At 41.8% G+C, this 27,305-nt stretch overlaps 1 protein-coding gene across 6 annotated transcripts in view; it reads right to left on the minus strand.

Annotated features, from left to right (window-relative positions):
• Positions 1 to 16,699, minus strand: part of LOC128911875 (WASH complex subunit 2A-like) — a 36,987-nt gene extending 20,288 nt beyond the window's left edge. For 4 of the 6 annotated variants that reach the window (XM_054207406.1, XM_054207405.1, XM_054207403.1 and 1 more), the window contains exons 1-17: positions 16,617 to 16,699; positions 16,422 to 16,535; positions 15,775 to 15,939; positions 14,079 to 14,144; positions 13,260 to 13,433; positions 12,486 to 12,579; positions 12,030 to 12,088; positions 11,177 to 11,224; positions 9,767 to 9,871; positions 9,131 to 9,218; positions 8,351 to 8,419; positions 7,862 to 7,974; positions 5,477 to 5,549; positions 4,614 to 4,670; positions 2,494 to 2,652; positions 1,743 to 1,879; positions 288 to 380 (exon numbers count right to left, since the gene is read on the minus strand). In XM_054207406.1, the coding sequence (XP_054063381.1) occupies positions 288 to 380; positions 1,743 to 1,879; positions 2,494 to 2,652; positions 4,614 to 4,670; positions 5,477 to 5,549; positions 7,862 to 7,974; positions 8,351 to 8,419; positions 9,131 to 9,218; positions 9,767 to 9,871; positions 11,177 to 11,224; positions 12,030 to 12,088; positions 12,486 to 12,579; positions 13,260 to 13,433; positions 14,079 to 14,144; positions 15,775 to 15,939; positions 16,422 to 16,535; positions 16,617 to 16,661 (1,659 nt within the window). In that variant the 5' untranslated portion in view covers positions 16,662 to 16,699. The remainder of the gene's footprint in view (positions 1 to 287; positions 381 to 1,742; positions 1,880 to 2,493; positions 2,653 to 4,613; positions 4,671 to 5,476; positions 5,550 to 7,861; positions 7,975 to 8,350; positions 8,420 to 9,130; positions 9,219 to 9,766; positions 9,872 to 11,176; positions 11,225 to 12,029; positions 12,089 to 12,485; positions 12,580 to 13,259; positions 13,434 to 14,078; positions 14,145 to 15,774; positions 15,940 to 16,421; positions 16,536 to 16,616) is intronic. The other 2 variants (XM_054207402.1, XM_054207404.1) reach the window with 2 other exon arrangements.
• Positions 16,700 to 27,305: the final 10,606 nt, after the last annotated feature.

Below are 27,305 nucleotides of genomic sequence, written 5' to 3' on the forward strand. Positions count from 1 at the left end.
TCTTTCATGATTCTTGTTCTTGATTTGCTGATCCCTCCCCTCTTCAGGCTTTCAATTTATGCCTGTGTATACCAAACTATTTTAGTTTCCTAAAGTTGGGGAAAACATTCCAAGAGATTTCAGTCCTGGAGCAAGAAGGAACTTTCAGGATGGCTGGGACCAGATGCATGGATGTCAGAATTCCTAATCCTATAGATGAACAAGGAGTCCTCAGATACAAGTGGACTGAAGTCAGGGTGACTCAGATCCCAAGAATTTCTGTACAGATTTATCAAAGAGATACTCACTTCAGAATCCTCCTCATCAGAGAAGAGGCCCCTCTGTTTTATTGGAGATGTTTCAGATAAAGGCTTGAAGTCATCACCTGAAGATGTCTGACTCTAGGACAAATAAAGACACTTCATCAGCACCTATTTACGTTCAGTAAGGGCAGATATATCATATGACCCTTTCTAAGAGGCAGCGTCCCAGCAGTTGAAGGGACAGAACACAAGCTTGTCACCCATGGGCTGAAGTCCAAAAGTCACGTGCTGAGTGAGGTCTTCTCGTGCAGCCAGAGCTATGCAGGAGTGACTTGCAGGTCTTGCCATAGATCTCCCCTCCCACCTCCATCCTTCTCGGCAGAAAATACATGCAGAGATTTATACCAGGCTGCCTCATAAGTTAACGGAAAATGATTATTTTAACAAGCTGTATTTCGTAAAGGAAGAGGGCAGTTTGTGCCAGCCATCATTTCCTGCATTAGCACAGCACAGCCCCAGCCTGCCACCAGCTATATTGCCATTAAACTCAGAATGATTCCAGACCCAAGCACTACTGTCAGCAAGCGTGGAGTATAAAACAGCCCTCGCTTCCTGACAGAGCAGGAGTGGTACTGCTGAATCAGTTCCCATCCTCTTCTCCAGGAAGGCCAAGTGCTATGAGATCAGAACAATGGCATTGGATGACCTCCCACCACTGCTCCAGCTCCATTGACCATGGATACTCTTGCACTGCATCAGAAATAGAAGCTGACTTTGGCCCTTGTGCTCAGGTGTAATATGGAGAAAGTTCTGCAGCAATTTGCATTAGACTTCCCCAGCACTGTATGCTGCTCAGAGAGAAACAAAGAGCACTACCACTTTCCTGAAGATATTGCTCTGAAAATGAAAGCAGAGTGAGAACTAGGAGGCTCTTATAACTCTCTGCACTTGTGTCCTCAGGACAGCACGTAGAGCTTTCTACAACATGAAGAGTTTTCAGCTGAAAAACAGCTTTTTGAACACTCCAAGTATTGTATATACTTAGGTAGAACCGTGATACCCACCCTCCTCTCCCACAATATATACAAGCAATGGGTTACCAGTTAAGCTGCTATCAGTGGTTGGTATAACTGCAAACACAGTCTTCGCAGCACAGAACCAAAGGTTCTTAAGTCAGACTGGCTTCACTTCAGCCATTAATTTCATAAAACATTTTTTACAATCAGAGACTTCTCATTTTGCTCTTATTTCAATCATGCCTTAATAACATTCCTCCAATCTGGCCCCCCCCTAAAACCCATATATATATGGGAATATACCCAAATTTTGAGAGGCAAACAACATTTAAGGGTCCCTGAAGCAGTCTGGTCATGGAAGACCCTATGAACCTAGTTCTGCCTCACAAATATGGCACTTCCATAGTGTTGTACATGGAAAGACTACTTCAGCTTCAACTTTTTCCTAAAACCTTAACCACAAGATCTATTTATATGCCATTACCTTCTTTTCCATGACTTTCTCCTTACGGCTTTCCATTTCTTTAGTTGTGCCAGCAACCACAGGAGGAATGGCAGGTTTTTCCTTGAATAAGTCACCTTCATCATCATCATCATCAAATAAGTCAGCTGCGGACTTGACTGCATCAAGAGACAAAGCAAACAGGGAATTACCAGAACAGAACAGCTGCTACCGAAGAAGAGAAGGTACCAGAGTCACGAAAGATACAATGCTCCCTCTTTTAAAGCTGACCAACACCAGAAGTCTTTAAGAGAAAAAGTTAGACAAGCTCTCAAAGTAAAACACCACTTACCTGAGAGCACTGGTAATGGACAATGCACTCAAGCATTGTGCTAGAGTCAACCGTTACCTCTAAATGCTTGAACACAGTGTTTCATATTGGTTTAGCATCTCTAAAGGCCTAGAGCTTACCAAAAGGCAGTGCTGGGCAGAAGGATTCAAGGCTGTGTGAACAAGGTCTATACCTTTTCCCTGATTCAAGACTAGATACTGCCCTATCAGTAGAAGAAGCATCCTAAGAGAGAGCACATACAAATAAACCAGTCCCACACCACTCTGAGGAAAAAAAATGCCAATAACCAAAAAGAAAAAAAACCCCAACCAACCAAACCCCAAGAACCCAAGCAGAAGCAGCAGTGATGCAGGTCTGAATTTTGTAACTCATTGATTCCTATCAGTTTTAATTCTGATGACCTTTAACGTTTAACCTTCCACTGCACATGTATAGAGGTACCTGAATCTGGAGGCTTTTTAGTTGCTCCCACAAAAAAGTCGTCATCATCGTCAAACAGAACAACTTTCCCAGGCTGTTTAGGAGTTTTCTCTGTGCTCTGTGCTGCAGGTTTCTTGTCTTTTTCCACAACTACGGTGGAACTAAACACATCACTTCCTCCTGCAGGTCAGACGGGGGAAAAAACGCCACACTAAGATCATTGTCAGTTACCGAAAAGCTGAACTTGTGCTATAGTTAAGTGGAGCCAGGCAGAGTTTTCATCACAGCAACTCTTAATCCACTCCTGAAACAATGCCGCATCAAAAGCGTTAGCTGGAAACTTCCTGATAAAGCCAAGTCACAGATGGATCACTCTTACTGCCATCACTTCTTCCTCAAACCTGGTCACCTTCCCTAGGAACGGCAGCTGGGTTCCAGACCCAGCAGTCCCACACTGTCACCCTATGGACTTCCCAAACCAGAATCCTACTTCACTAATAGTAAGCCACACCACTGTGGACAAGTGGTGAGGTGCTTGAGGAGAAGGGAGGACAGGTGACTGAGTTCTGCACTTGTCATGCAAGACCACTAGCAGTACTGCAGTATGAGGCTGAGTTTGGTCCCAAGATTCCCGTGAGCTTCAGATATGGCAGTGATCAACTAGAGTAAGCTGGTAACAACTGTTTCTTCTACATCTGGTGTGGAAAGGTCCTGCTTCAGTGATATGTGCATGTTGATAGATTGTCTGTGAACACTTCTAGCGTTTTTGGTAAAAACCGGCAGCCTGGTTCCAAGCCTGTCTTTTGCTCCATATGTATAGGTGCTTGGAAATGGTTAAAAAACAACAAGAAAAAAAGCGGCTTTAATTGATAGGTTGGCAGAAAATAGAACGACCACTTTTTGGTTAAAAAGTCAGCAGACTGCATGAATTTTGACTGGCACAGCAGGAGTTTATTATAAAAAAAGTGTACCATGCAATTAGGAAGTGCCACAGGATTGACAGGAATACAGCCACAAAGTTTGATTAATTATTAAACATTCTGAAGTTCCTAAACAAACTGTTCACTGGGAATGTGTTCATCCGGTGATTTTGAATAGCAAAGGAGCCTCAGTCTTGTTTTTTCTCAGGTGGCTTTAGCCTGTCTACAAGTTACTGAGAGGGAGCAACCGAAGACTTTGAATAAATGCTACATATAACTTAATTCCTGATGAACTAGAGCAGGACACTGTTAGAATGATGGGAAATTCACTGTTTATGCAACAGTAACTCCAAGAAAGAGCGAAGGATAAAGAAAACCTCAATCTGCTCTTTTAAACTTTGCTACCAATCTTAGAATTATGTAGAATGAGCATTGCTGATGTTTGTCCTTCATCCTGGAGCAAAAAGCCTGTATTTGTATACATTCTACTCTAAAAATCATGCTGACTGAGGGCTCAGTTAACTGAAGCCATAGTCTTAAAATATGCCTTTCTTAATAAAAGGGCAAAACTTAAAATTAAGGTAACTCAATCAGGTGAAGACCCTACACAGAGAGAGAAATCAACGTCAGTTGATTCAAAGAGACTGGTGACATACGTTTCTTTTCATTGCTCAGCTTGAAGTCTGATATGGAACAGGGATCTTAATATAATTTATTTTTTTTTAGCTCCAAGTTACAGATCTGGTCCTTCCCTACGTATGCAGATTCTCCTAACCAAAACTGAAGAAACAAGACTGGTCTTATTTACTTGTGCCACAAGAATATAGGAACTTGATGTTTAAACTGTTCTTCTGCTAACCTAAAGGAATATGATCAAATCTGAAAGATCAAAATACATTTCCTTCTCAGAGTACAGAGGGAAGGTGTGACTGCATGCACTGCAGACTTAAACTGTGTAACATCAGTTAAAGTAACACACACCCTTAAAGGATCTGCCATCAATATCTACCTTCAGAGGTCCTACAGAATCCTGATTATCCATAAAGCATGCTGCAGTTTAGGCTTAGCATGGCAGAAGCACCTGTATTTGTCATTAAGCACATGATCAAGCAATGCAGTGATGCTGTATTTAGATAGTTTTCTTCTTTAAAACCCCTCCATCAGGTTTTAAAGAAGAGAGCATTCTGTGCATGAAGCAATTTGCTATTGAATGAATCATACCTGGGAACAGAGATACTGCACCTGCAGGAACTTTCTTTAAGGACTTTGTAGAGGATGCTGAAATCATAGGAAGTACAATACAAATGGATGCACTTGTTTTATACTGTCAAATCCTTCAGAACCCTACCATAGAAATAGGAATCTGAGAAGTCTTTGAGCTCCATTGTTTTTCCTCAACAGCTCAGAACTCTTTAGATATTATCCTTGAACTTCTGGGTTTTTTGCAGATATATATAAGAACATCCTGGATATTTTTGTGCCATTAAAACTCCACAAAACCGCTCTACTGAAGCTTATAAACATGATATACGTTTACACACAGCATGATTTACAAAAGTTCACATTCACACACTCAAAACCACTTCAATACAATACACTCAAAACAAAATGGCTTAGTCTCCCAACCCATATCTGAAAATTTGTCAAATGCAGTGCTTCAGAAAAAGCTGCTGCAGTACAGAACGGGTGCTCAGACTCCTTAAAGGTCTAGATATGCAGATAATGGCAAACTCAGATATGCATTAATCTGCAATAAGAAATCTTTACTCCACTGAAACACACAACTGGATCTTGCAAAGTACTCTTCATCAGCAGGAACCCAATGCACGCAGAAAGTTCTGCCAACATCAGTAAGGACATCCTTTCAGCTCCAGGAGAGTAGGTGTGTGTAAGAGATCATAGTGAACAAACACATTTAAAATTCAAGGAAAACACAGCTGTTCTCTATTAAGACTGGGGAGGAGAAAAGACTTGCCAACAATTGCTACTCCAGACTTTCTAGTTTGGAAACAAAACAGTCTAGCCACTAGCGGTGATAAATCACAGCATAGACAGGACTACAGGAGACAACAATTTGTTCTTACCTTCACTTATTGGGACTCGCTCCTCCCTCTCTTTTGATTCTTCTCCTTTTGGTGCTTCAGCAAAAAGATCGCTCTGATTGTAGATGAAAATGCAAAGGGGTGGGGAAGTGGTGAATTTTGGTTTTGTAGCAAAAGACAGCTGCTGCTTTTCCCATGTAGAATATCCACTTCTAAGCCAAGACAGAGGAGGTAACCACTGCTTCCTTCTCAAAAGGATGTCTGCCCATATAGATTGAAACCTAGGTACTCAAGCATTAACTTGCGAGCATACATTCAGAAGAGTAGCTTTCTGTCTTCTAAAATTTAATTTACACTGATTATCAGTCTGTTTACTGCAGAGAACGAATGACCTTTTATTTGCCCTCAAGGGCTTACACTAATTAATGTACAGCTGTTTAGGTCCTGATTCTAAGATTTCTTACTGAAATTTATACAGTATGGTTTGAAAGAGGAATTCAGATCTTCTGAATAAATAAAATACTCCTGAACTTCACATGGTTAAGATTAATGATTTATATCATTGCTAAGGAGACTCCAAGACACCAGTATGGTGCAGAGATATGTGTTCTAGATCAAAAGCATTGCAGGACACTCCCACAAAAGTCTTTGTGTCCAGTTTGCAGTTGTCCTGTGCTGATCCTCCCGGAGAATCACAGCCTACGTTTCTAGGAAACCTCCAGATCTTGTGAGTACTGACCACTTAATTACTTGAAAGCCTCCCTTGTATGGGAAGTTGGGTATTAGAGGTTTTCTCCCTGGAGACTCAAAATGCGTGGTCTTTGTATAAAGCTTTGTGGAAAGAAGGCAGCAATACTTAGGAAAGAGCTGGGGAGCGCAGGGCTGCAGCAGGAATGTCAGTGACTTATTGCACATTGGTCAGTTACCGTTTGCCTGTTGACCAACTGTGGCTGCTTTCTGGTACAGTAAGGCCTCCTCCATTACACAAGGTAAGTGAAGATAAGTTACGCTTCCTAAATGATTAACTTTCAGGTAACAGAAAACCAAGAACAAGCATATGCAGGAAGGCAACAATCACAGACAAATCTGCTTGGTGTCCTGTGTCTACAAGATGAGAAAAGTAGTCTTGGCAATAAGTAATGAAGAGGGTCTGGTGATAGATTCATCTGAATTTGCACAGACACAAAGCTGGCTTGCACTACTGGATTTTTTTTTTTTTTTGAAAGCTGTTGGCTGCTACTTAAAAAGAAAGCTCATTAATATTTTTTTTCAATAAAGGCTGCATTTGAGGGGAAAGCATTGCATAGAACAATCCTCTTCCCTTCACACAATGGCCATCTCTAGTGCGTGTTGGTTATATTCTAGTAGATTGGCGTGACGAGCTTGAGGTCAGCTGTACATGAGGTCTCCTTCCAAATTTCAGTCTAATAGCTTCCTCAACTCCAAGGAGCACCTGACTTTTGTTCTGGTTGCAACAAGGAACACAACATCCCACAAAGGCAACAGTTTGGCTACTATTCTGGATTATTTTTGAATGTTATCAATGTCGGCTGCATGATAAAATCAGAGGCAACCAGTTGTTTTACACCCTGCACTGTCAGATTCTCAAATCTTAAGTATCCCTGACATTGAGTTTCTCTCCCCATTCACATGCACAAACAATGCTAAAATAAGGTCAGAAATGAACTTTGTGCCATTCTTTCCTCAAGTCAGCTATAGATACATAGCACAAGAATAAGCTTAAGGTGAACTTTTCTTGCCAGTGCAGATAACCCAGGAATTGTACAACAGATAGATGAAAGAACATAACATAATTGCAATAGGGAACTTTTAACAGCACAGAGACAGAGAAACCCAACAGCATCTCTGTTGGGATATGCTTAGTTAAAGATAAAATGGAAAGGACATCACGTTCTCTTTCCTCTCAAACTTCTCCCATACCCAGGGAGAACGAGAGAATGACAAAATTCAGTATTCTTACAGGGATTTTAAAAGAAATCATCTGTTTTAAAATAAACAAACAGTATGGCATTTGGTTTTTCTCCACAGATAAAAGTGAGGTAGGTGCTGAGTAAGCTCTGATGAATTAGAGCCTGTCTAATGTAACAATAGGAAAACACTTGCATCTCTAGCAGCACTACTGCAGAAGAGAGGGCTTTGTGCCAAGGAAAACATAAGTCCCTGACCTCTGTAGCTCTCTTTCTCCACCAGAAAGCTACACTGTTCCACTATGCTTGTTACTGAGCAAGAAAATACTGTTTTCTCTCCCTGCCTTCCAGAGGGGAGAATTTGTCGGGATCTTTTGGGTTTGGTTTTTGTTTTGGTTTGTTTTTTTGTGGGTTTGTTGGGTGTTTTTGTTTTTGTTTTTTTTTTTAATTTTAACGGGAACACACACACTCCCATTTCTATATTCTCCAGAATTCTCACCTCTTCATCATCAAAGAGACCTGTTCCACCACTGAAGAGACCACCCCTAGACCCAAATGGTGTGAAGTCTTCATCAGTCAACTTAGGAGGCTTGAAGATGTCATCATCTTCATCTAGAAAGCACAAGAACCAAGAGCTGTACCACAAATGACCAAGTTTTAGGAAGGCAATTAAAAAGACAACAAAAATTAAAACTGGTTTGATTCCATCACGTGTCTCTCATAAACATGACACATATAGAGAAGCTGCTGTAGTCCCACTGGCTTGTATATGGTTGCTCCACAAGAGCACATTTAGGGAGGAACTCTCACTAGGCCTGTTTCTAGCCTTGTGTTACATGCACATCAGAACCTAGATTTCTGTACACGCTCACCTTGAAGGTTGCTCACTGATAACCCCACCCAGTCTCTAGAGTAGATGCTGCAGTTTCCTGAGCAGTGTCTTACATTCCAACCCACAATTCAAAAACAAGAAAGGAGGAAATCCTACCATCCGATGGAGCTCTCACTTCTTTCTTCTCTTTCAAGGTTTTCCTTGTTTTAGTCTCTGGTGACAGGGCTTTAAGATGAAAATTCCAAAACGTAAATAAAATAGTCCATCTTTACTTGTAGCTTGTGATCAATCTATGATAAAGAGAACCTAACCAAGCTGACCTATATATTTTCATATGAATCAGCCCACTAAAGCAATTCTATGAAGTACAAGTTCTAAAATTGGCACTTAAAATTGTAATAGCACCATTATGTCAGACACCATGGGTTCAACACAGTTGCCCACATACAAACTAGTGTCACCTGAGATGCCAGAGAGCAACGCAGCATTCCAGATGGTACAGATCCCACACAGAGCACGCAGAACCTTTAAGCATCTCAAATGGCTCTAGACATATTATCCTTGATTCAGTTACGTAAGGCAAAGCCAGAGTTTTATTCCCTCTGGCCTTACCATCTCAAGGTTATTTCAATGAACAAAAGATTTCCTTGTAACTGAACAAGGTAAGCTGGTAGGTTTTATACTCTGGTATCCACAGACCTAGCTTGATTGACTGAATCACAGAAGAACATGCACACACACTGTTCTTGTCTGTTCATGCTCTCAGAATTACAGGTCAAAAGCAGGCTCACAAGCACTTGCCACCTCAATTTCAGGCAGTTATTTTCAACTGCTGCTTTGCTGCAAGAATAACTACTTGAGAGAGGTCCTGTACAACTCTCTCATGAGACCCCCACTATCTCACAAGCGCTTATCAAAGCTGAAGAGTTAACTTACATGAATGCTCTTCATCCTGTTTGATCGGCACTTCTCCTTTGATTCGGGCTGCCAGCTCATCTGCAAATGATGTTGGCCTCTTCTTCTTCTAAGTATTAGGGACAAATAACAGCATATTCCTTATATACAATCCAGTTAACAACTTGATGCAATTACAACTATAAATAGTGTATTCTACAGCCTCACTTGTACAATGTCCCGTCTAGACTTTGACTGAAGCCCTCAGAAGAAGCAACGCAGCTTTCTATTAAGAAAGCAATTAACAGATTACGCAAGCATCGAAGAAAAAAAAAAAAAACAACCCAAAACATTTCTAGTCCCTTACAATCACATAATTTTTAATGTCATCTCATTTTGGGAGCAGGACAAGCAAGATGCATTTACCACATGCAAATGCACAAGTAATTTCTTAATGACCTTCAAAGACAGCTTTGATGCCATCTTAGGGTTCAGGAGTCCCCTAGTTTAAAGGGGTGAAGCCTGAACTACCATTTTGAAAGACAATTCAGGATTTTTACAGGCCCTCTCAACAGGATCCCATCCCAGGTAACTGAGAGCTACCATTATAATCCTTGTAAAGACAGATTTTTCATGAGGGAAGTCAAATCTCTCTCCAGGAAGGCAACAATTACTTACAGGCCTTGTGCTTTCATCTAAGTCTCCATCCTCATCTTCCTCTTTTTCAGAGTCAAAGAGATCACAGCCATCATAATCATCTTCATCACTTATCTGTGCTGTCCTCTAAAAAACAGTAATACCCTTTTGTGTTCTCCTGAAGTTGGCATACAAAACAAGCACAGAACTACATCTGCTTAGACAAAATATTCAAAGCAAACTTACTGAAAGGAGAGAAACATTCAGCCAGTTTGGGGTGTGTCACGGCTTTTGAGAAGTAAGGAAGGAGTACCTCTAGCTCCAAGCAAGTTGCTGCATCCTCTAGTACACCCCTGTGCTGTGTCACTGAACACTTCTGGACCACAGACACAATTGAGGACACCAAGTCTCTCCTCACAAGGAGTGTACCGCTTCTATACACAAGCCTGAACTGGTCTGGCTGTCCTGCTTCCCTTAGTTTACAAACTCCTCTCCACTAAAAACCTAGTATTTAGCCTTAACTCAGGAACATTGTGATTAGCTGGTAAAAAATAGCAGAATGACAGGCAATACATGCCCACATCTTGGCCTCAGTCACGTCAATAAGAAAAAGGGGATGAAAGAAAAAGATGAAGTGAATTGTGAGCTGGGGGCTGGCAGGGACAAGGGCCCAGAAGTGACCTCACCACGAACTACACAAAGGCACTTGTTCACCTTAAAATACATCAGGCATACAAAGTTATCCTATGAAGCTTAATGTAACATCCGAGTGCTTTTGTAACATTGTTTTATCAAAACGGATAAAAAAAAAAGGGTTGCTTTTTGAAACATTGTTCTTTTGGTACTAAATCATTTCAGATGGAGGATCCCCAGAATAAACACCTCTTGCAGTGGCACATATAAACATGGGTGAGATTCCTTCTCCTATTACCACATACTACCAACAATTAAAGTCAGGCTTGAATTTTTCAGTTTAAACATTTCTTTTCCATTCGTTATCCAAATGGACATACTTTTCACTTTTCAAACATTTAATACTGTTCACATCTTTGATTTCATGTCATACTCAAACTGCATTGTTCCTTACTTCCTGCATAGCAAATTTAGAATTTTAATTATAGACCCAATAATCCTACAGGACACTTATATTTTCCTGGGGTAGATTCTTTGAACTCTTATGACTCCAAAGTTATTCCTGAAGAAAACACACATCAGGCAATGCCATAACACATATGCTTTGCATTTAATGATGGCTTGCAAGTATGTCTTTAAACCCAACCCAGGTTCAATTTCACAACACAGTGACACCTGGCCAGGACAACCTTCCCATACAAAGTTATACAAATCAGGCTTAACCAAAGTTTTTAACAATTAATCGTCTAGCGCTCTTATCTCCTCTTTCTAGCTTCCTCACTGTGTCACAACTGGAAAGACTTTCAGGTATAAACATACCGTCTTTTGGTCATCTTCACTAGGGTTTCCAAATTCATCATCTGATTCCTGGAACACGAGAGACCCAAAGACAAGTATCACACGTTATTTTTGTCCAGTAATCAAGAGAGGGCTCAGAAGCTCTGAACTTGCTTATATTTGGACATTCAAATCTCCTCACCGTGACCCGACCAAGGAACTGTTTCCCCATTATTGACCATTTTTATGAACAGAGCTCACTAGAAAGTTACTAATTTAGCAAAGACAGCAAACTCCATCCAACAGCGCATTTGAGTAGCTCAAAAGGAATTTAACTTTAACTGAGCAAAGACACCAAAACCAAACTCCTCAAGACAAAAGGAGTGCTTTCATAGCACAGTTACAAAGCAGAGACATCCCAGCCAAGGCAGGCAAAACACATGAGAAATTGATAGTCCAATGCAGTAGATTCATGAGGCAAAGCCTGGACGTACATTACTTAACCTTTAAACTTGCTCCTCTTAGTCTCCATCCCATTTTTCATAACTGTAATTTACAACAGATTTGTTCTCCATAAATGCAATTATTTATAAGAACCTTATTTGCTTCACAAAGTGAAATTAGACTGGAATAAAACATTTCAGTTCGAAGTATTCAACTATAATAGCAGTTAGAGCCAATACCACTTTATTGTTCCTCTGAAAAGCTGCAGAGAAAACTACTGCATAAGTATAGTAATAACAAGCACATTTACCACAACCAACATTAGGAACAGACATTCTGCAATATATTTTAAGACCCCACATGAAAAAGCAAGGTAGCTAATGGTTTCACACACAAACAAGGACTCATGAATGCTTGTGCAAAGCAGCTGGTACTGTCACTTGTCACTTACCTCTTCGTCTTTCTCCTCACTGTCAATTACACTTCCACGATCGCTGTCTACTGATCCTTCTATTTTAAACGACAACAGAAAAGTTAAGATCAGACACGACATCTGTACACAGAGCAACGTGGTCACCACGCATACTGACAGCAACTTTAAAGGCTTTGTGAAGAGAACTAAAAATCAGTTGGAAAAGCAAGTGGTTTGGAAGAGCTTTGAAAGCTGCTGAAATTTTAGCACTGGGTGTTTCTAATACATGGAGCACAAGTTACTGAGAAGTTACTGCTTTGCATATCAGTAAAGTGATTGTCACAGCACAATGCACATTTTTTTCCCCAGCTAATCACAGCGTGCTTCTAAACATGCAAGAACACTATGCAGCATAACCCAGGCTTGTGAGTTAAAACAGACCAAAGTCTCAGATTAGGAAATTACGTAGGAATAAAAACTCATGCCAGCACATACCTTCACTAGAGAGATCTCCAAGGCCAACATCATCTTGTTCCATAAACTGCTGAGAGCCAATCAAGTAAGGTAAAGGCCTGTCAATATAGAGATCCTGGAAAGAGAAAACAGCAGGTCTTTCTGACATCTAGGAACAGCTCTACATTGCTGATGAAGACAGAATTCTTAACCCCTTGTTTTAACTCAAGGAAGACACAAGCTTGTTTCAAGAGAGTCCCACCAGATGCATGCTTCCAGTCAGCATGCAACTGGGTGGACCAGCTGAGGTTTATTCCTTTTTAAACACTGTCAAAGAAGGGGGCTACTTCTATTTGTGTGGTCCCAACTTGTTTTCTAGGTGCCATCTAACAGAAGAATATCCTTGCAAAGACTTGCAGGCATCAGTCTTATCCCAAATCCTGCACCTAGGGTTCTTAATTACTGAGAGAGTAAAAACCACCTATGAAGATACTGTTTGTACCTAAAAAGCATGAAATTTAAAGGCCCCACTCCACCCAGATTTGCAGCTTCCCTTTGCAAGTTCACTGCCCAACACACAATTAACTCCCTTTAACGTGTCGTACCTTAACACTAACCCAACTGCGCGACAAGCAGGCTACACAAGGAATAGCTCAGCAAGGAGCGCTTCTCCTTCAGATGCAGTTGTCAAATCTTCTTTTTAGGTAACAAATACCAATTTTATACCAACACAGTGATACTGCTGACAGAAGCAAAGAGGAAGTCCAACAAAGCCAAATGCAAACCCATGCTCCCAGACAGAACAGGTCTCTGTACCTTTGGCTCAAGTATTAGTTCCATCCTTTCATTACTTTCTTCCTCTTCTGAGTCAGAGTTGCCTGCTTTGATGTCTAGCTGTTCAAATGCACTGTCCAGAACTTGCAACCCATAATTCACTGCTTCTTGGATTTTGGGGATCAGATCAGCTTCTTTCTGTTCCCGTGTCTTTTCCTTTAGTAACAGGAACAACACACTGTCATTGAATTTTACTCAAGACTCAATCTCACTGCCACACACATGCAAAATTTTAACTTCAAATTAGTACAATGAAAGCTATATGTAAGAGAAAGACGATCAGAACCTTTGATCTTTATCACTCCCAGAAACAGAGATGTTATAAACATCCACACCAGCACAGTACTATCTTATTTGTGCTCCCAGCCCATCAAGGGAACATTTATGGTATATTATACCTAGACTGTAAGATAGATAAAAAGCTCTCTGAGTTTTTATCCCTGTGAATTGCAGTCAGATTCTGCTTCCCCAATTCACTACCTCTGAATCCAGTAAGAAGGCCCAAGGCCTCAGTTCTCTTGCTGAAAAAACCACGCATAGCCATTTGAAAAATCAACGCATAAGTCTTGTCTACTGGACACAGTATTAAGCTTGGGAAGGCCTTCACAAATCATCATACACTGTAGCAGCCTCCAATGTTACCGTCAACGTTACGTTTTACTAACAACAGAGAGACTTCAAGGAGAAAGGAAACAGTTTGGATCGTAAGCTGTAAACATCCACAAAATAAGTTTGAAAATTATAAGGTAGACAACAGCTGCAAACATATTGTCAGCACTCAAGGCAGCTTAAGTTAACTACCTGCTCTGTTTTGTCTCCAACATCAGCTTTGGGAACAGGCTCTTCCACTTCTTCATCATAGACTCTCTAAAAGTCAAGCAGAATTAATTCAAGTAAGAACAACACGCTGCTGCAGGAGCTAAACCACAGGCACCACCAACAAAATAAAATATATTGTTAATGTGTAATTAATTAGACATTAATTTATTACATATTTAAAAAAAGAAGCCACGGATGACACCAAGCATCTTCATAGCCTCCTTCACGCATTGAAGTCATCATCCTGAAATTACCATCAGGCAGCCCTTCAATCCAGCTAAGGTAATTCAAGACAGCAAACGTCACTGCACTAGTGGAAGACAAGTTGACCATTTAACACTGTTCACAGATTGACTTGCATGTGTTAAAAAGCAGCACTGTTTTAATGCCCCTAACATAAAGCTATTCTAGAAACCATCAAAGTCGAACTTAAGTTTACTTATGGGCTATCTATTTTCCTTTTGTTTTCTGTCGTTTAATAGCTTTTCTTCTTTAGCGTTTACCCTTCTCCTGTACTTACAGAGAAGGTTCACATCCTCTCTCAGCCTTCAGTTTGTTCTGATGATCCCTCTCATCCAGCTCATTTAGCACTCTTTTGTAGGATCAGCTACAAGGAGACAGGGGAATAAAAACCCCCTTGGACCTGCAAACCTAAATCCAAATCTCTCAAACACAGGTGCAGTTATCCCTTGGGAAGGGGCAAATCTCTCACATTAACTAAATTGAGAACTAGAAACGAGGACCTATTTCTGTGCACTTAAAATTGGGAACAAACAGCTTCAAGCATACAAGATTTAAGACATTTGGTACAAACTGTTCTCAGTAGAATCATTATGCTGAAGAGCAAAGGTAGGCCGGAAAAGACATTGCAGCTCTGAGAAAAACCCAGCACCACCACCAAAATGACCCACAACAGAAATCCAGATTTCCATTGTCTTGTCCTCTGCCAGCATCTTTCCAATAATAGCATCATGGCTTCAGTCAGATGAGACACGCGTGGCCTAAGAACAATGCTGACCAAAACAAAACACCCGATAAAACTCAGTGCTAAAAAACCCTCCACAAATCTGAAAGACTATTAGAGCCCTACATCTTAATTATACACATGCTTCTAGTGATACAATGTTGTAACAGGCTTTCACGTCAAGCTTTTACCTTTCTAAAATAGCAATATTCATAAAGTGGGAACATTAACCAAGAAATATGCTCATTATGACCAAACATAACAGACAACTGCCTGCAGTCCAACACTTTTAATATCAACTGCATAACACCACTGGGCATATGTACAGCATAGTATAACGTTCCTCATATTTAGACAGCCAAGTGCAGCTACATTCATGCTACTTGTAAAGATATACCAAGACATCTCAGAGATCGCAACTCGTTCATAGTCCTAAAAACGAAACTCCGATCTCTATGTCACATATAAACAAGGAAGGAAGTTACCTCAGAAAAGGCAAATGAGAATCTGCCAAGATGGGACAATGCATCGCTCATGAAGGAATTAGGAGGCTCTTTAACAGAAAGTTATTAAAAGCTACTTCATCTCTAAATCAACATCAGACTTGCCAAAAAGTCAACTCACTTCTCTAGTGTTTTGTTGCCCCTTACTTACAGTAAGGAGCAACACCAATGTCTGGAGTAGAAGCTCGATGGGATACAAGAACATACTCACGTTCTCTATGAACTGCGTATTGGACAACATAAGGAAGTCATTGAAGACATTATGAAGGCGACAGTCTATGGCTTTTGTTTCATTAATCAATCCATCTACTTGCTTTTTGATTTCATGAGTTCTGGATATGGTTTGTTGTGAGAACTCTTGCAGAAAATGCAGAAGCTGTTTACAACAGAGGAAAGCATTAGTCAGCATCCAACTCCTTTTTTATTTCGGCACCGTTCACGACACAGGCAGATTTGACCCCACACTTCAACTTAGCATCAAAGCGCACACAATTTAGACTAAAGCACTCCCAGGTACACCCAGGACCAAGCCTCATCCTGCTCCGTTTCCATTTCATTTTGCATCTCCTTTGGTGCCAACTCCTCGTTTCAGTTCTCTCGCCCGGACCGGATGGTTAAAGCAACGGGGGACTCCGCCGGGCGCTGCCCAGGGCTGCTCTCCCCGCCCGCCGCCCAGCGGGGCCCCGGCGGGCTGCTGCCGCCGCGCGCTGCCCGAGGCGGGCAGGCGGACCCCCGGCCGCTGCTCGGGCCAGCGGGTGGCAGCACCTCCCTGTACACGGCCCCAAGCCTCGGGGCAGACCCGCGCTCCCCTCCAGTCCCAGGCCCGGCCCCAGGCCCGGTCCCGGCCGCACCGCTCACCCCGGCGTCCGAGGCCAAGGACCAGCTCTGGCTGCCCTTACGGATCTCCTCCAGCGACCAGGGCCGCTCCCACACCGCTGCCGGCTCCGCCGCGTCCCGCGGGGCCCCGTTCATCTGCGGGAGAAGGGCAGTGAGCCGAGAACCCGGTGCCGGAGCCGTGCCCGACCCCCCGCTCCCGCCCGCCGCGGCGCTCACCGTGACAGCAGGCCGCGCCGCTCCCCCCGCGCCCGCCGGCGCCATCCGCCGCGCCGCCCGCGCGGCAGTCAGCTGAGCGCCGTCACGTGACCCGCCGCCACACTACACCGTGCGCGGCGTGCGTACGGGCAGGGCGACAGGGGGCGCCGCCGCGCGCGCAGGCCGGGTAGGTCGCGTGCAGGCTGCCGCGCCGCCTGAGGTGAATCCCGACCCCGCTGCCGCCCGGGTGAAGGGGCAGGGGCAGGGGCAGGGGCAGGGGCACGGGCACGGGCAGGGGCAGGGGCACGGGCACGGGCACGGGCACGGCGGCTTCTGAACGGCTGTAGCAGCCGGAACGGCCCAGCCCGGCAGAGCAGGAGGAGCAGAGGAGTCACCTGGGCACCCGCCCGGTCCTAAATCAGCCATCACGGCCCCGGGAGGGGGGCTGAGCTAAGATGGCTGAGCTCGCTCCCAGCTGGGCAAGGGGTGCCTGCCCCCTCCTTTCCGTGGCTTGTGGGGACTGTATCTCCTAGGCGCGGGGTGCTTCAAGCTTGTGACCTCTGTGACTGAGACTGTTCGTGACTTGTAACGGACATGCGCACAGAAGGGCCCTACTGGGCACCGGGAGCAAAGCCAAGGGTGAGGGGAGTAGCAGGTCACGGCAATACGCCTGCACCACAGCAGCATTCTCCGATGGAGCACTGCAAGGGGGTATGCCAATGTCCTATCTTGTGAGTAGAGAGGGAACCCTTCCTCCTATTTTTCTTACAAAAGTAAGTACAAGACTTACCTTACAAGTCAGGTAAAATCTCCTTTGATTTAAAGTGGATTAGTCTGAATAAACCCACGCCAGAATTCTAGGATTTGCTAGAAGAAAACACTATATACACTAACATAAATAAATACACAGTGCAAAACGCCAAACTGGGATCCACAGCGGATTTTCCCTGGGCCTTTACAGATCAAACTCCCACAATAACTTCCCACTTTCTCACTAAGTCATTTTTTTCCAATGGATTAAAAAAACTTGTCAATCTGCTCTATTTCGTATGTTCTTTATTACAAGTGAATTAACCAGAAAGGAATGACAATAAATCATCCGTTCTTCCAGCTGGTAACGAAATAATTCATTAGAAATGGTCAATTTAGATCAGCCCTTGATACTAGCACATGGAGTTTGTTTATTTATTGCACTTGACTACACTGATAACACAGAAAACCTCATGAGGAACCAGGGCACTGGGTGGTTTACTTCTTACTTGTGCTATCAATTTAAATAAGAAAAAACGCCCAAGGTATCCAAGTTCTCATATATTGATTTTAATGGCTACATCCTGCTACTTGAAGGATATTGCTAGATTAGGGCCAAAGGAACTAAAAAAAAAAGTATCATTGTATTCCTTTTGATTCTATTTTTCTGTGATTCTATAACAAGATACCATTACTGAACTGTCTCAGACCTTCAACCCTAGTAGAATTGAAAGAGTTTTAATATACTGAAAATGAAGCAGAAACTAACAAACTACAAGTAGAAGTATATTAGCCTAGGCTAGTTTCACAACAATGTCTTGAGCAAGATTGTTAAAAAACACACAGATGGGATTAATCTAAAATTATTCTCGAAGGCTTTTAGTGTTTTGCCATAGTTCCTTCCTCCGTAACATTCCAAAAACCAGAAGAATTTGCCCTTAGTTACTTTCCATATTCACTGAAATGTGGAATAAAATCCAACAAGTCCTTTGTTGATAATGCAAAGTCCTACTGGCACAGAAATTTGTGCATTACAAAACATGAGGTCTGTATGCTCTATCTGTACTGATGCTGAAAAAATGTAGGGTCTTACCACCAGGCAGCTTCAGGTCTGGGAGTCTTGCAGGTTGGTTTCCGTTAAAAGAAAAAAAAAAAAAAGACAGCAATATGGAACCTGAATGTTCCCTTACGGGAAATCATTTGTGACACATACACCAGTGTCTAAGCAGAGAGGGCTATGAATGTCACAATAAAATCCTGCTTTTTAGAAGTCCTAACCTAAACATTATGGTTGGGGTCCCAAAAAACATTTCAGTCCTAAAATTCCTTTTAGAGAGGAATTTAGACAGGTTCCTTTTAAAGGTTAGAAAAAAGACAGCAACAAGAAAAATCACTTGCTCTTCCCCTCAGAACTTTGCAAATGAATATGCGATGTAAAGGTGTTAAAAATCACATATGTCATGAGGGACCAATTTGCATGTTAAGAAACAGAACATATAGGACTGCATAGAGCTGAGCTCTCTGATATCCATGCTTACAGGCATGCCTCAGCTCTGTGGCATCTCTTGCTACTTGTACGTGGCCATGAGATCAGTTCAGATTCCCTAGGACCTTCCACAGCGGGGCAGAGTGCTTCTGGAATCAGTTTGGAGGACAAGTTTTTTCCTGCGTGGTCACAAGGACAGAAGTTACAACAGATTGGTCTTCCCTGTAATTCTGCCAGTCCCATGCAACTTCTCAGCCTTTTGCATTTGCAGCAGTGTGAAACAAGCCATAGGTCTTTTGGTGGGACTCTTAAAGGCTGCAGTGAAAGTGGGGTGGGGTCAGGCAGTTAGGTTACTGTAAAGCCCCTGTAGATTGCAGAGGTGGACCAGAGTACAGGACACAAAGGGTTTGAAGAAAATATACACAAGACAATGAGGGTGGTGAAACACTGGAACAGGTTGCCCAGAGAGGTGGCAGATGCCCCATCCCTAGAAACTTTCAAGGTCAGGTTGGATGGGGCTCTGAGCCACCTGATCTAGCTGAAGATGTTCCTGCTCATTGCTGGGGAGCTGGGACTAGATGAGCTTTAAAGATCCCTTCCAAGCCAAACCATTCTATGATTCTACTCTATTGATTCAAGACAGATTTGAGCAACATAGCACATACTGCAGTTGCTGTTCTCTTCTGCCCTTCAGTTTCTGGAGGAGAACTAGCACAGCGTAATGGGATACTATAGTTATGCAGACGTGGAGCAAGAGGAAATCTTTATGGATCTCTTCCTGGTCCTACTTCAGCCTTTTTTCTTTAGTGTTGCTCCATGGTGGAAAAAACGACTGCCTATCCTGAAACTGCTTGTTAGCCCTGTCTAAAAATTTACTACCACAGACTGCTGCCAGACTATAAATCCTCTGGTTAGTTCTGATAAGCCAACACTTAAAACTGGAGACAATAGTGATGGAAGTTTGTTGCTCTAGTTTACAGACAGAGTTAGCATTGGGGATATGCCTGAAATTGCAGATGGCTCTGGGATTTCCTAGCTGAGTTGAGGATAGGGATACAGACGTAAATATATGTCTGTAGTTTGCCTCCTCAGCATAGTAATGAAATTAGCAGAGTTTGGATTGAGCAGTGGGGGCTGATCCTGGCACACTTACGGGTTCTGTGCTATAGCAATCTGGATGGCTTTTTCCTGGCTGAGATCCCTAAACTTCCTTTCTGTGAAACCAAGCCATGGAATGGGGACAAAAAGCAGTGGGAGGGGTACTACAAACAGTTGGATTTATGCAGGCAAGGAGCACACTAGGACTCCTTAATCCACCAGTTTTTAAGCATAGGTTGTGTTAGCCTCAAAGCTTGTTCTTTATGTCCACAAAGAAACATCTGTGAACATGAGCACAAGAAGCAATTACAAAGCAAAGGAGGAAGTCCAGTATTTACACTCTTGCACAAGCTGACATCTATTCCTTCCCATGGACTTGGTCCCCAGTGGGTACCCACAATAATTTCCACAGGCCCATAGGACTGCACAGAACTTTTAGCAGCTGTAGAATGGCTGTAGAAGGCTAAAGACAAGATGATACAACCTTGTAAGTAATTTGGAGGCCACTATTGCGCATTTGTTATATATGATCACAGCTTACTGTCTCTTCAAGACTTCTGCAGAGCTGACAGGAAACATTTTCATTTGGAGTGAATCTTGACTACTCTCAAACCAAGTAGTAGATTGTTTTGTCCAGAAAATATCCCTGTAAACAACATGGCCAGCTGTAAGAAAGGTATTGTGTGTGCTATACCCATTCACTGATAATCCATATGCAACTCTGTTAAAAGCAGAATGATTTCTGACACACGTACACAGATTATTAAATAACAAGAAATATTCTTTATTCACATGGGATTATTAAGGGGATATGTTTTTTTCTCTTTTACTTATTTTTTTAAAACTGTTTGTGTGAAGTGGCTACTAAATTCCCATTAGCATTTGTCTGTGAAAAAATTACAGTTTACAGTGGACAAAGACTTAAAGTCTTGATATGACATTCAATCTAAATTTAAATATAACTCTCTCTTCTTGATAGTCTGTGTAATGATATGCCATACAGCTAGCCTGGGTAATTTTTTTTCCTGTGGGTAAAAACTTTGTCGGAAGGACTGCTTTCTGTTGCCGTGCCCTGGAAGCGCTAACAAAAGCTTAAGCAGACACAGCACTTGATTAAACTCACAAATATTTACAAGGTAAAAAACGAAAGAGCATACAACAGCCAGCTTTCCCAATAGCTAACAGAAAGTAAATATGTTTTTATAACTTTAGAACAGGATGCAAACAAAAGAAAAAGTCAAGTTACAATTAAAAGATAAGCTTCGATATCACACAAGAAAGAACCCAAACACAGTTTGTACATTGTTCTTCATTTTCCTTGCCACTCCTCATTCTCACGTACAGGTTGTGTTGTATGGCTTGGTACAGATACAGAGAGGTCTGGTTATCCAAGCCCTGCAATTACCAGAACTCCCCAGCCTCCAAGAAAGAGACCCAGCACCTGCGTTATCTGCAGGCTGCAGAAGGACCTGGGGGCGATGAGTGAAGTCAGGGCTTGAAGATGCCTCAGTTTCTGGTGCACAGTGTAGAAAGGAGTGTTATAGCTAGAAATAAGTACACATGTGCTGTCACTGGACAAGCACAGGAGCCTGAAGCCCCCAGAGGTACTTCCCTTCCTGCATGGGATTCATTAGTCGTTAATGCAAGGACAGAACACACCACTTGCCTACCAGTGTATTTATTCATTTGAGTGAATTCAAAATCAGCTTTCCTTTAAAATAATTAATTGCAACCTGTGTGTCAGAAGTAAGCAGACTCTGATAACCCACATCACCTAAAAGACCTTGCTGCCATGTACTGAGTCAAATGACTTACTGCAATAAATTGTTATGCAAAAAGTAAAAAAGTAACCAAGCTGAAAAACTTAGTTCAGGTAACTAGAAATCCTAAAGGAGGAAAAAAAAAATTCAGAGCAAGACTGCTCTGGTTGCTTTAAAGGAAGCTGGACTTGGATACACATTACTTCATTGGCTCATGGTTTCCCCCATATGGGTTTGATCCTTCTTTGATACCAAAAGTTCATCTCTCATGGTAAAATCATGGTCTTGGAGAAGAGCCCCTACCCCTTGGTGTGGGGTAGGAATGCCTAGTGTGTGAGGAACGGGGGAAGCTGACTGGGGTTCTGTCTTTGGCTTCTGTGGTCCTCTGCAGTCAGGTAATAAGGTCTGAAACTTGAAATCTCTAGCATACTTAAGCAAACCACCCAAAGTCATGCATAAAATCAGTATCAGAATAAAAAAATAAAAAATCTCCTGAATCACAGTCTCACGGTTTTCACTTCAGTCTTTAGCGAAACTTTGAAATAAGAAACTTGCAGGACTAGTGAAATAGTGCTACAGTCCCACTTCTGCAAACAGCTCAAGAAGTTAAACTTCTTATATCAATTGATATATCATAGTTGATAAAGCAACACAGAGCCAGGATGATTGTGAACTTATGTTCCAGGTTAGATCCAGCAAAGCCTTTCACCGAGCTGGTGCCTGAGAACAAGGAGTGGCTCCACTGGAAACAATGGAACTACCCACATGGCTAAAGCTAAGGATGTATTTAAGTGTTTTGCTTGATTCAAGCCTCAAGATCTAATCTGAAGGCTGAAGAAGTTAATGGGAGTCTTCCAACTTTCCTCAGTAGACTTTGAACCTATTAAAGCTAAAAATTATATTTTCAATGTATATGAGCTTTAGTTATCTGTGTGACTTATGTGCAAATATTTACCTGCATGATATATGTATGTTCTATGGAATCAGCAGTGAACCTTGCACAATACTTGTTCTCTCATCGAGTATTAATCCACCATGAGGATATCTGCCCTGTGGCTGTGCAGGATCTGAAAGGGAAAGCTTTTTTGATGGAAAGTAAGAATGTAAAATAGTTTGGGTTGTAAGGGACCTTAAAGATCATCTGGTTCCAACCCCCCTGCTACGTGCAGGGATACCTTCCACTAGATAAGATTGCTCAAATCCTTGTCCAACCTGGCCTTGAACACCTCCAGGGATCCACAATTCCTCTGTGCAACCTGTTCCAGTGTCTCACCACCCTCAGAGTAAAAATTTTTTTCCTAATATCTAATCTAAATCTACCCTCTTTCAGTTTAGAACTGTTACCCCTCGTGCTATCACTACACTCCCTGATAAAAGAGTCCTCCCCGTCTTTCCTCTAGGACCCCTTTAAGTATGAGAAGGCTGCTATAAGGTCTCCATGGAGCCTTCTCTTCTACAGGCTGAACAACCCCAACTGTCTCAGCCTGTCCTTGTAGGGGAGGTGCTCCAGCCCACTTATTGCCTTTGTGGCCATCCTCTGGACTCATTCCAACAGGTACATGTCCTTCTTATGTTGGGGGCCCCAGAGCTGGACACAGTACTTGAGGTGGGGTCTCACCAGAGCAGAGTAGAGGAAGAGAATCACCTCCCTCAACCTGCTTTTTTTGATGCAGCCCAGGATGCAGTTGGCTTTCTGGGACGCTAGTGTACATTGCCAGCTCATATTCAGTTTTTCATCCACAAATATCCCCAAGTTCTTCTCCACAGGGCTGCTCTCAATCCACTCATTGCCCAGCCTGTATCCATGTTTGAGACTGTCCCAAACCAGATGCAGGGCCTTACACTTCACCTTGTTTAACTTCATGAGGTTTGCACAGGCCTACCTCTCTAGCCTGTGAAGGTCTCTCTGGATGGTACCCCTTCCCTCTAGAGTAGCAACCACACCACGCAGCTTGATGTGTTTGAGCCTTGGTGTGGTTGAACGTGACCCATACATTTAAAAAGGAAGGAGAAGCATATTCCTTTTTACGTGAAACTGAAGACATCAGAATTATACATAGATGAATAGCTGAAGGCAGCTACAAAGGGAATAAAGCTGCAGGGCAGTTCTAGAGTCATAGCAAAGAATTCTTGCTAGGTCCTGTGTATACTTATTCCCCCTCGAAGGATTCATTTCCATAAGAACAACATTGCCTCTAAAGCTATTAAAAGATAGTGACTTTAATTGCTGCTGCAGGACTGCTGCTGCAGACTATACATCAATCCTGATACACAGAAGTGGCCTCTCCTTACTACAACAGTGACAAATCTAGTTTAGCAGATTATAATATGGTGTTTCTCTCCAAGGACATTATTCTGAACTCTTTTTTATACCCTAGAGTTGCTTAACAATTATGAATTTAAATTAGTTTATTTAAGCCAGAGCAAAAACATTTAGTTGCACTTAAAATGAATCTCTCTAGCAGTTTTTCTTTAGCTGAGAGGGAACTTACTTAAACTACTACTACCAAACTACTACTTAAACCTATTGCTAAGTGTAAATCGATATAAAGTTTACTATGCTTAAAATAAAGGAAGAGCACCTGCTAGGTTTTACATCAATTTAACCAGATGATTTTCAAATAGCCTGGAAGTGAAACCAGGGGAACGAGCCTTTTCTTTCTCTCTCCAGCTCTAAAAACGCACTTGACAAACAGCCTGGTAACAAAAGATTACCTTGAGCTGCAAATTGCTGGTGGGTCATGAAGCAGGATTGTGGGGACAGGAGAAGAGTAAATGGCATCACCTTCTTTTCCATCACCCTAAATCAACCTGCCTTTTAAAAGGTCCTAAAAAAGTACTTCTAGCCACTACAAAAATACTACCAGAATAACTGAACAGGATAACCTTTTCAGAGATTTCTCCAGATGTCAACACTTCAGAGAAAACTCTTCCTTAGAAGCTGAAAGAGACTAGACACGTTTAACAGCATTTGACTGAGAAACTAGGAAAGGTCTAAGTATGAAATCCTTAACAACTGTCCTACCAACAAAGCCTTAAAAACAGCCTTTAGTAGTCTTGCATTCAAAAAAGGCAGACCATCAACGCTGTGTGTTTTCATAACCCAGCTATTAAATTCATAGGAATATTGAAAATTATCAGAAATGCCTGAGCTGATCACAAGGATGCTATACTTTTCATGGGAGGGCTTTTCAGGTGCTTTTGTCTCTCTTCATGCTATATGGCAACTGGTGAAAAATGAATTAGTGCTGTGCTATGGAAGCAATCATTCTTGAAAAAACTGTATTAAAAGAGCAACTCACTGGAGATGTATCCAGATCTAAGACTTTAGGAAGAGACTAAGTTATTTTGAAGCAAGATCTGAATGTCCTGAGGCAGGAGGTTCAAAGGCACTCAGAGGAGAGTCAGCCTTCCAGCAGACAATCAGCAGGGCAGCTGGCAGGGCTCCAGCATCTTTATCAAGAACTCATTGGCAGAAGAATAAGGTGTTCTGGCTAACAAGTGCTTTGGAAGCAAAAGCAGTCTTCGTTTGAGCTTTCTATGGAAAACCACAAAAGGACTGGCATAACATTTTCTGTCAGGCCCAGGGTGACCTGGGGATAGCAAAGCCTGGACATGGTAGGTGAAGGGAACGGAATGTGGTGAAATTGGTGCAAGCCAGTTGGTGCACATCCTCTGTAGTTTCTCTACACTTGTATGAAATCCTTGTATCAAGTGATCTGGGAGAAAATATAAAATCATTGCTGATAGAGTTTGTAAACAATGCTTAATGTGACAAATGATTACTAGTCTGGTCGTCTTGGTGGTGCAATAAACTGTGCTTACTTAATACGTGCTTTGGAGATTTTTAATAATTTTGTAGGAATGGAATTTTTTAAAAACTCTGTAAAATATAAAAATCTGTATTAAGAACAGTGCCCCGACAAGAATTTAGAGATGGAAAGCAAATGTTTTGTATCTAGAACAATACGCTGCTTAATACAGCAGATATGACCCCCGAATGTATATACAGGAAAGGCATCGTGTCCTTCATGTATCTGGGGTCATTTCCACAACACTTACTACGTTCTATACTCAGATTTGAAATGAGATACTGTCAGACTGGACACTGTTCAGAAATGGGTTACAAGAATGAAAGGAAATCTGTGCTACACAACTGAAGACCAAAACCACTGTACTCACATGAGAGAAGTTAGAAGCTGACTTGACCCTGTGTAAGCACAGACAAGAGGAAGATTTTGATGATAAAGTACTATTATCTAGTATGCCAGAAGCAAAGGATGAGAAAGGAAATTTATTGAATTTTCTCAATAATATACACATGATTTTCATGAAATGAAGTTTTAAAACATGGAGTGATTATATAAGAACAACAACAACAAAAAGTCAGGTGTACAGTCTGTAAAACTGAATATTTAGTAACTTTACATGAATTATGTATTTCTTACTAAAGGAATATCAAACCTGCACAGACCTCGACTTCAGCATTTCCTCCAAGAAGGTAATGGAATTATGTCATGTGATGTACTTATTTTTATTTTTTTTTCTCCTGCTGAATTCTTTGGATTGAATATACCCAAACCCCAAATGAGTTGTCATTATTAGTACTCAGAAATACATAGTGCATAGGAGGAAATGCATGACAACTTTTCTCATTGCCATTCCACCATTCCAAAACATTTACAACTCTGTGTTTAATTTACTCTAAAAAAAAAAAAAGCCCCAAATTATTTATCTTGTAGTACAGCCAAATTTTACTGTGTTTATTTGTCCGAAGTTTCTAAATGTAATCTTAAAATCATATGCCAAATTTCCTGTAGCTGTTGATAAATCTCCGGCAGGAACAAGTTTCAAATTGTTTGCCATGGTCTGTAACAAAGTATTTCTCTTTGAAACATAGGTAGGGCCAAAGTCTCTTATTTCATTCTAAAAAGAGGTTGCAGGAGCAAGAGAAAGCAGGGTATTTGATTAGCACTCTGAAATTTATTGCTGCTTATGAAAGTATTTTGCACTTATAAAAATGTTGATATACTCTATTGCAGTTATTTGGGTCAAAGCCTGAACAGTCCCACAGGAGCAACAGCAGACTTTTGATTTGAGGGAAAATCCTTATTTTAGTTGAGGAGACAGAAATGTTGTAATGTGATCCAGCTTTGACTGAATATTAATCTGACTATTAAGGGGTTTTAATACTGGTAACAGCCAAGTACCTTCAGTTGTCTTACAGTGCACACCGCAGCATTAAACATAAGTATGTAAAGATCTAGCAAAATCTCCCTAAGCTATTAATACCTAGTTTCTTACTCTAATCATTTTCCAGCCCACTGATAGCAGAAATGGTCAGCACGCATTCCTGCCACAGCTAAAAATCACCTAACCATACAACAACGCCTACAGCTTAGCTATGAATACTTGTATTTCATCAGAAAGGCATTCATAATCATAATGCTTCCGAGGAATACAAAGTTCCAGGTTCAACCTTTTACTCAGGTCAGTGCTCTGCAGAATCAAACATTTTCTTATTGCCAGCTGGCGAAATTTCAGTGATTTCTTCAGAAATTTCAACATAACTGCATGTGAGTTGAGTAAGCTAGAGTTTTCCCTAGACTTGAATTG

The sequence above is a fragment of the Rissa tridactyla genome, chromosome 6, assembly GCF_028500815.1.
Source record: "Rissa tridactyla isolate bRisTri1 chromosome 6, bRisTri1.patW.cur.20221130, whole genome shotgun sequence".
NCBI lineage: Eukaryota > Metazoa > Chordata > Aves > Charadriiformes > Laridae > Rissa > Rissa tridactyla.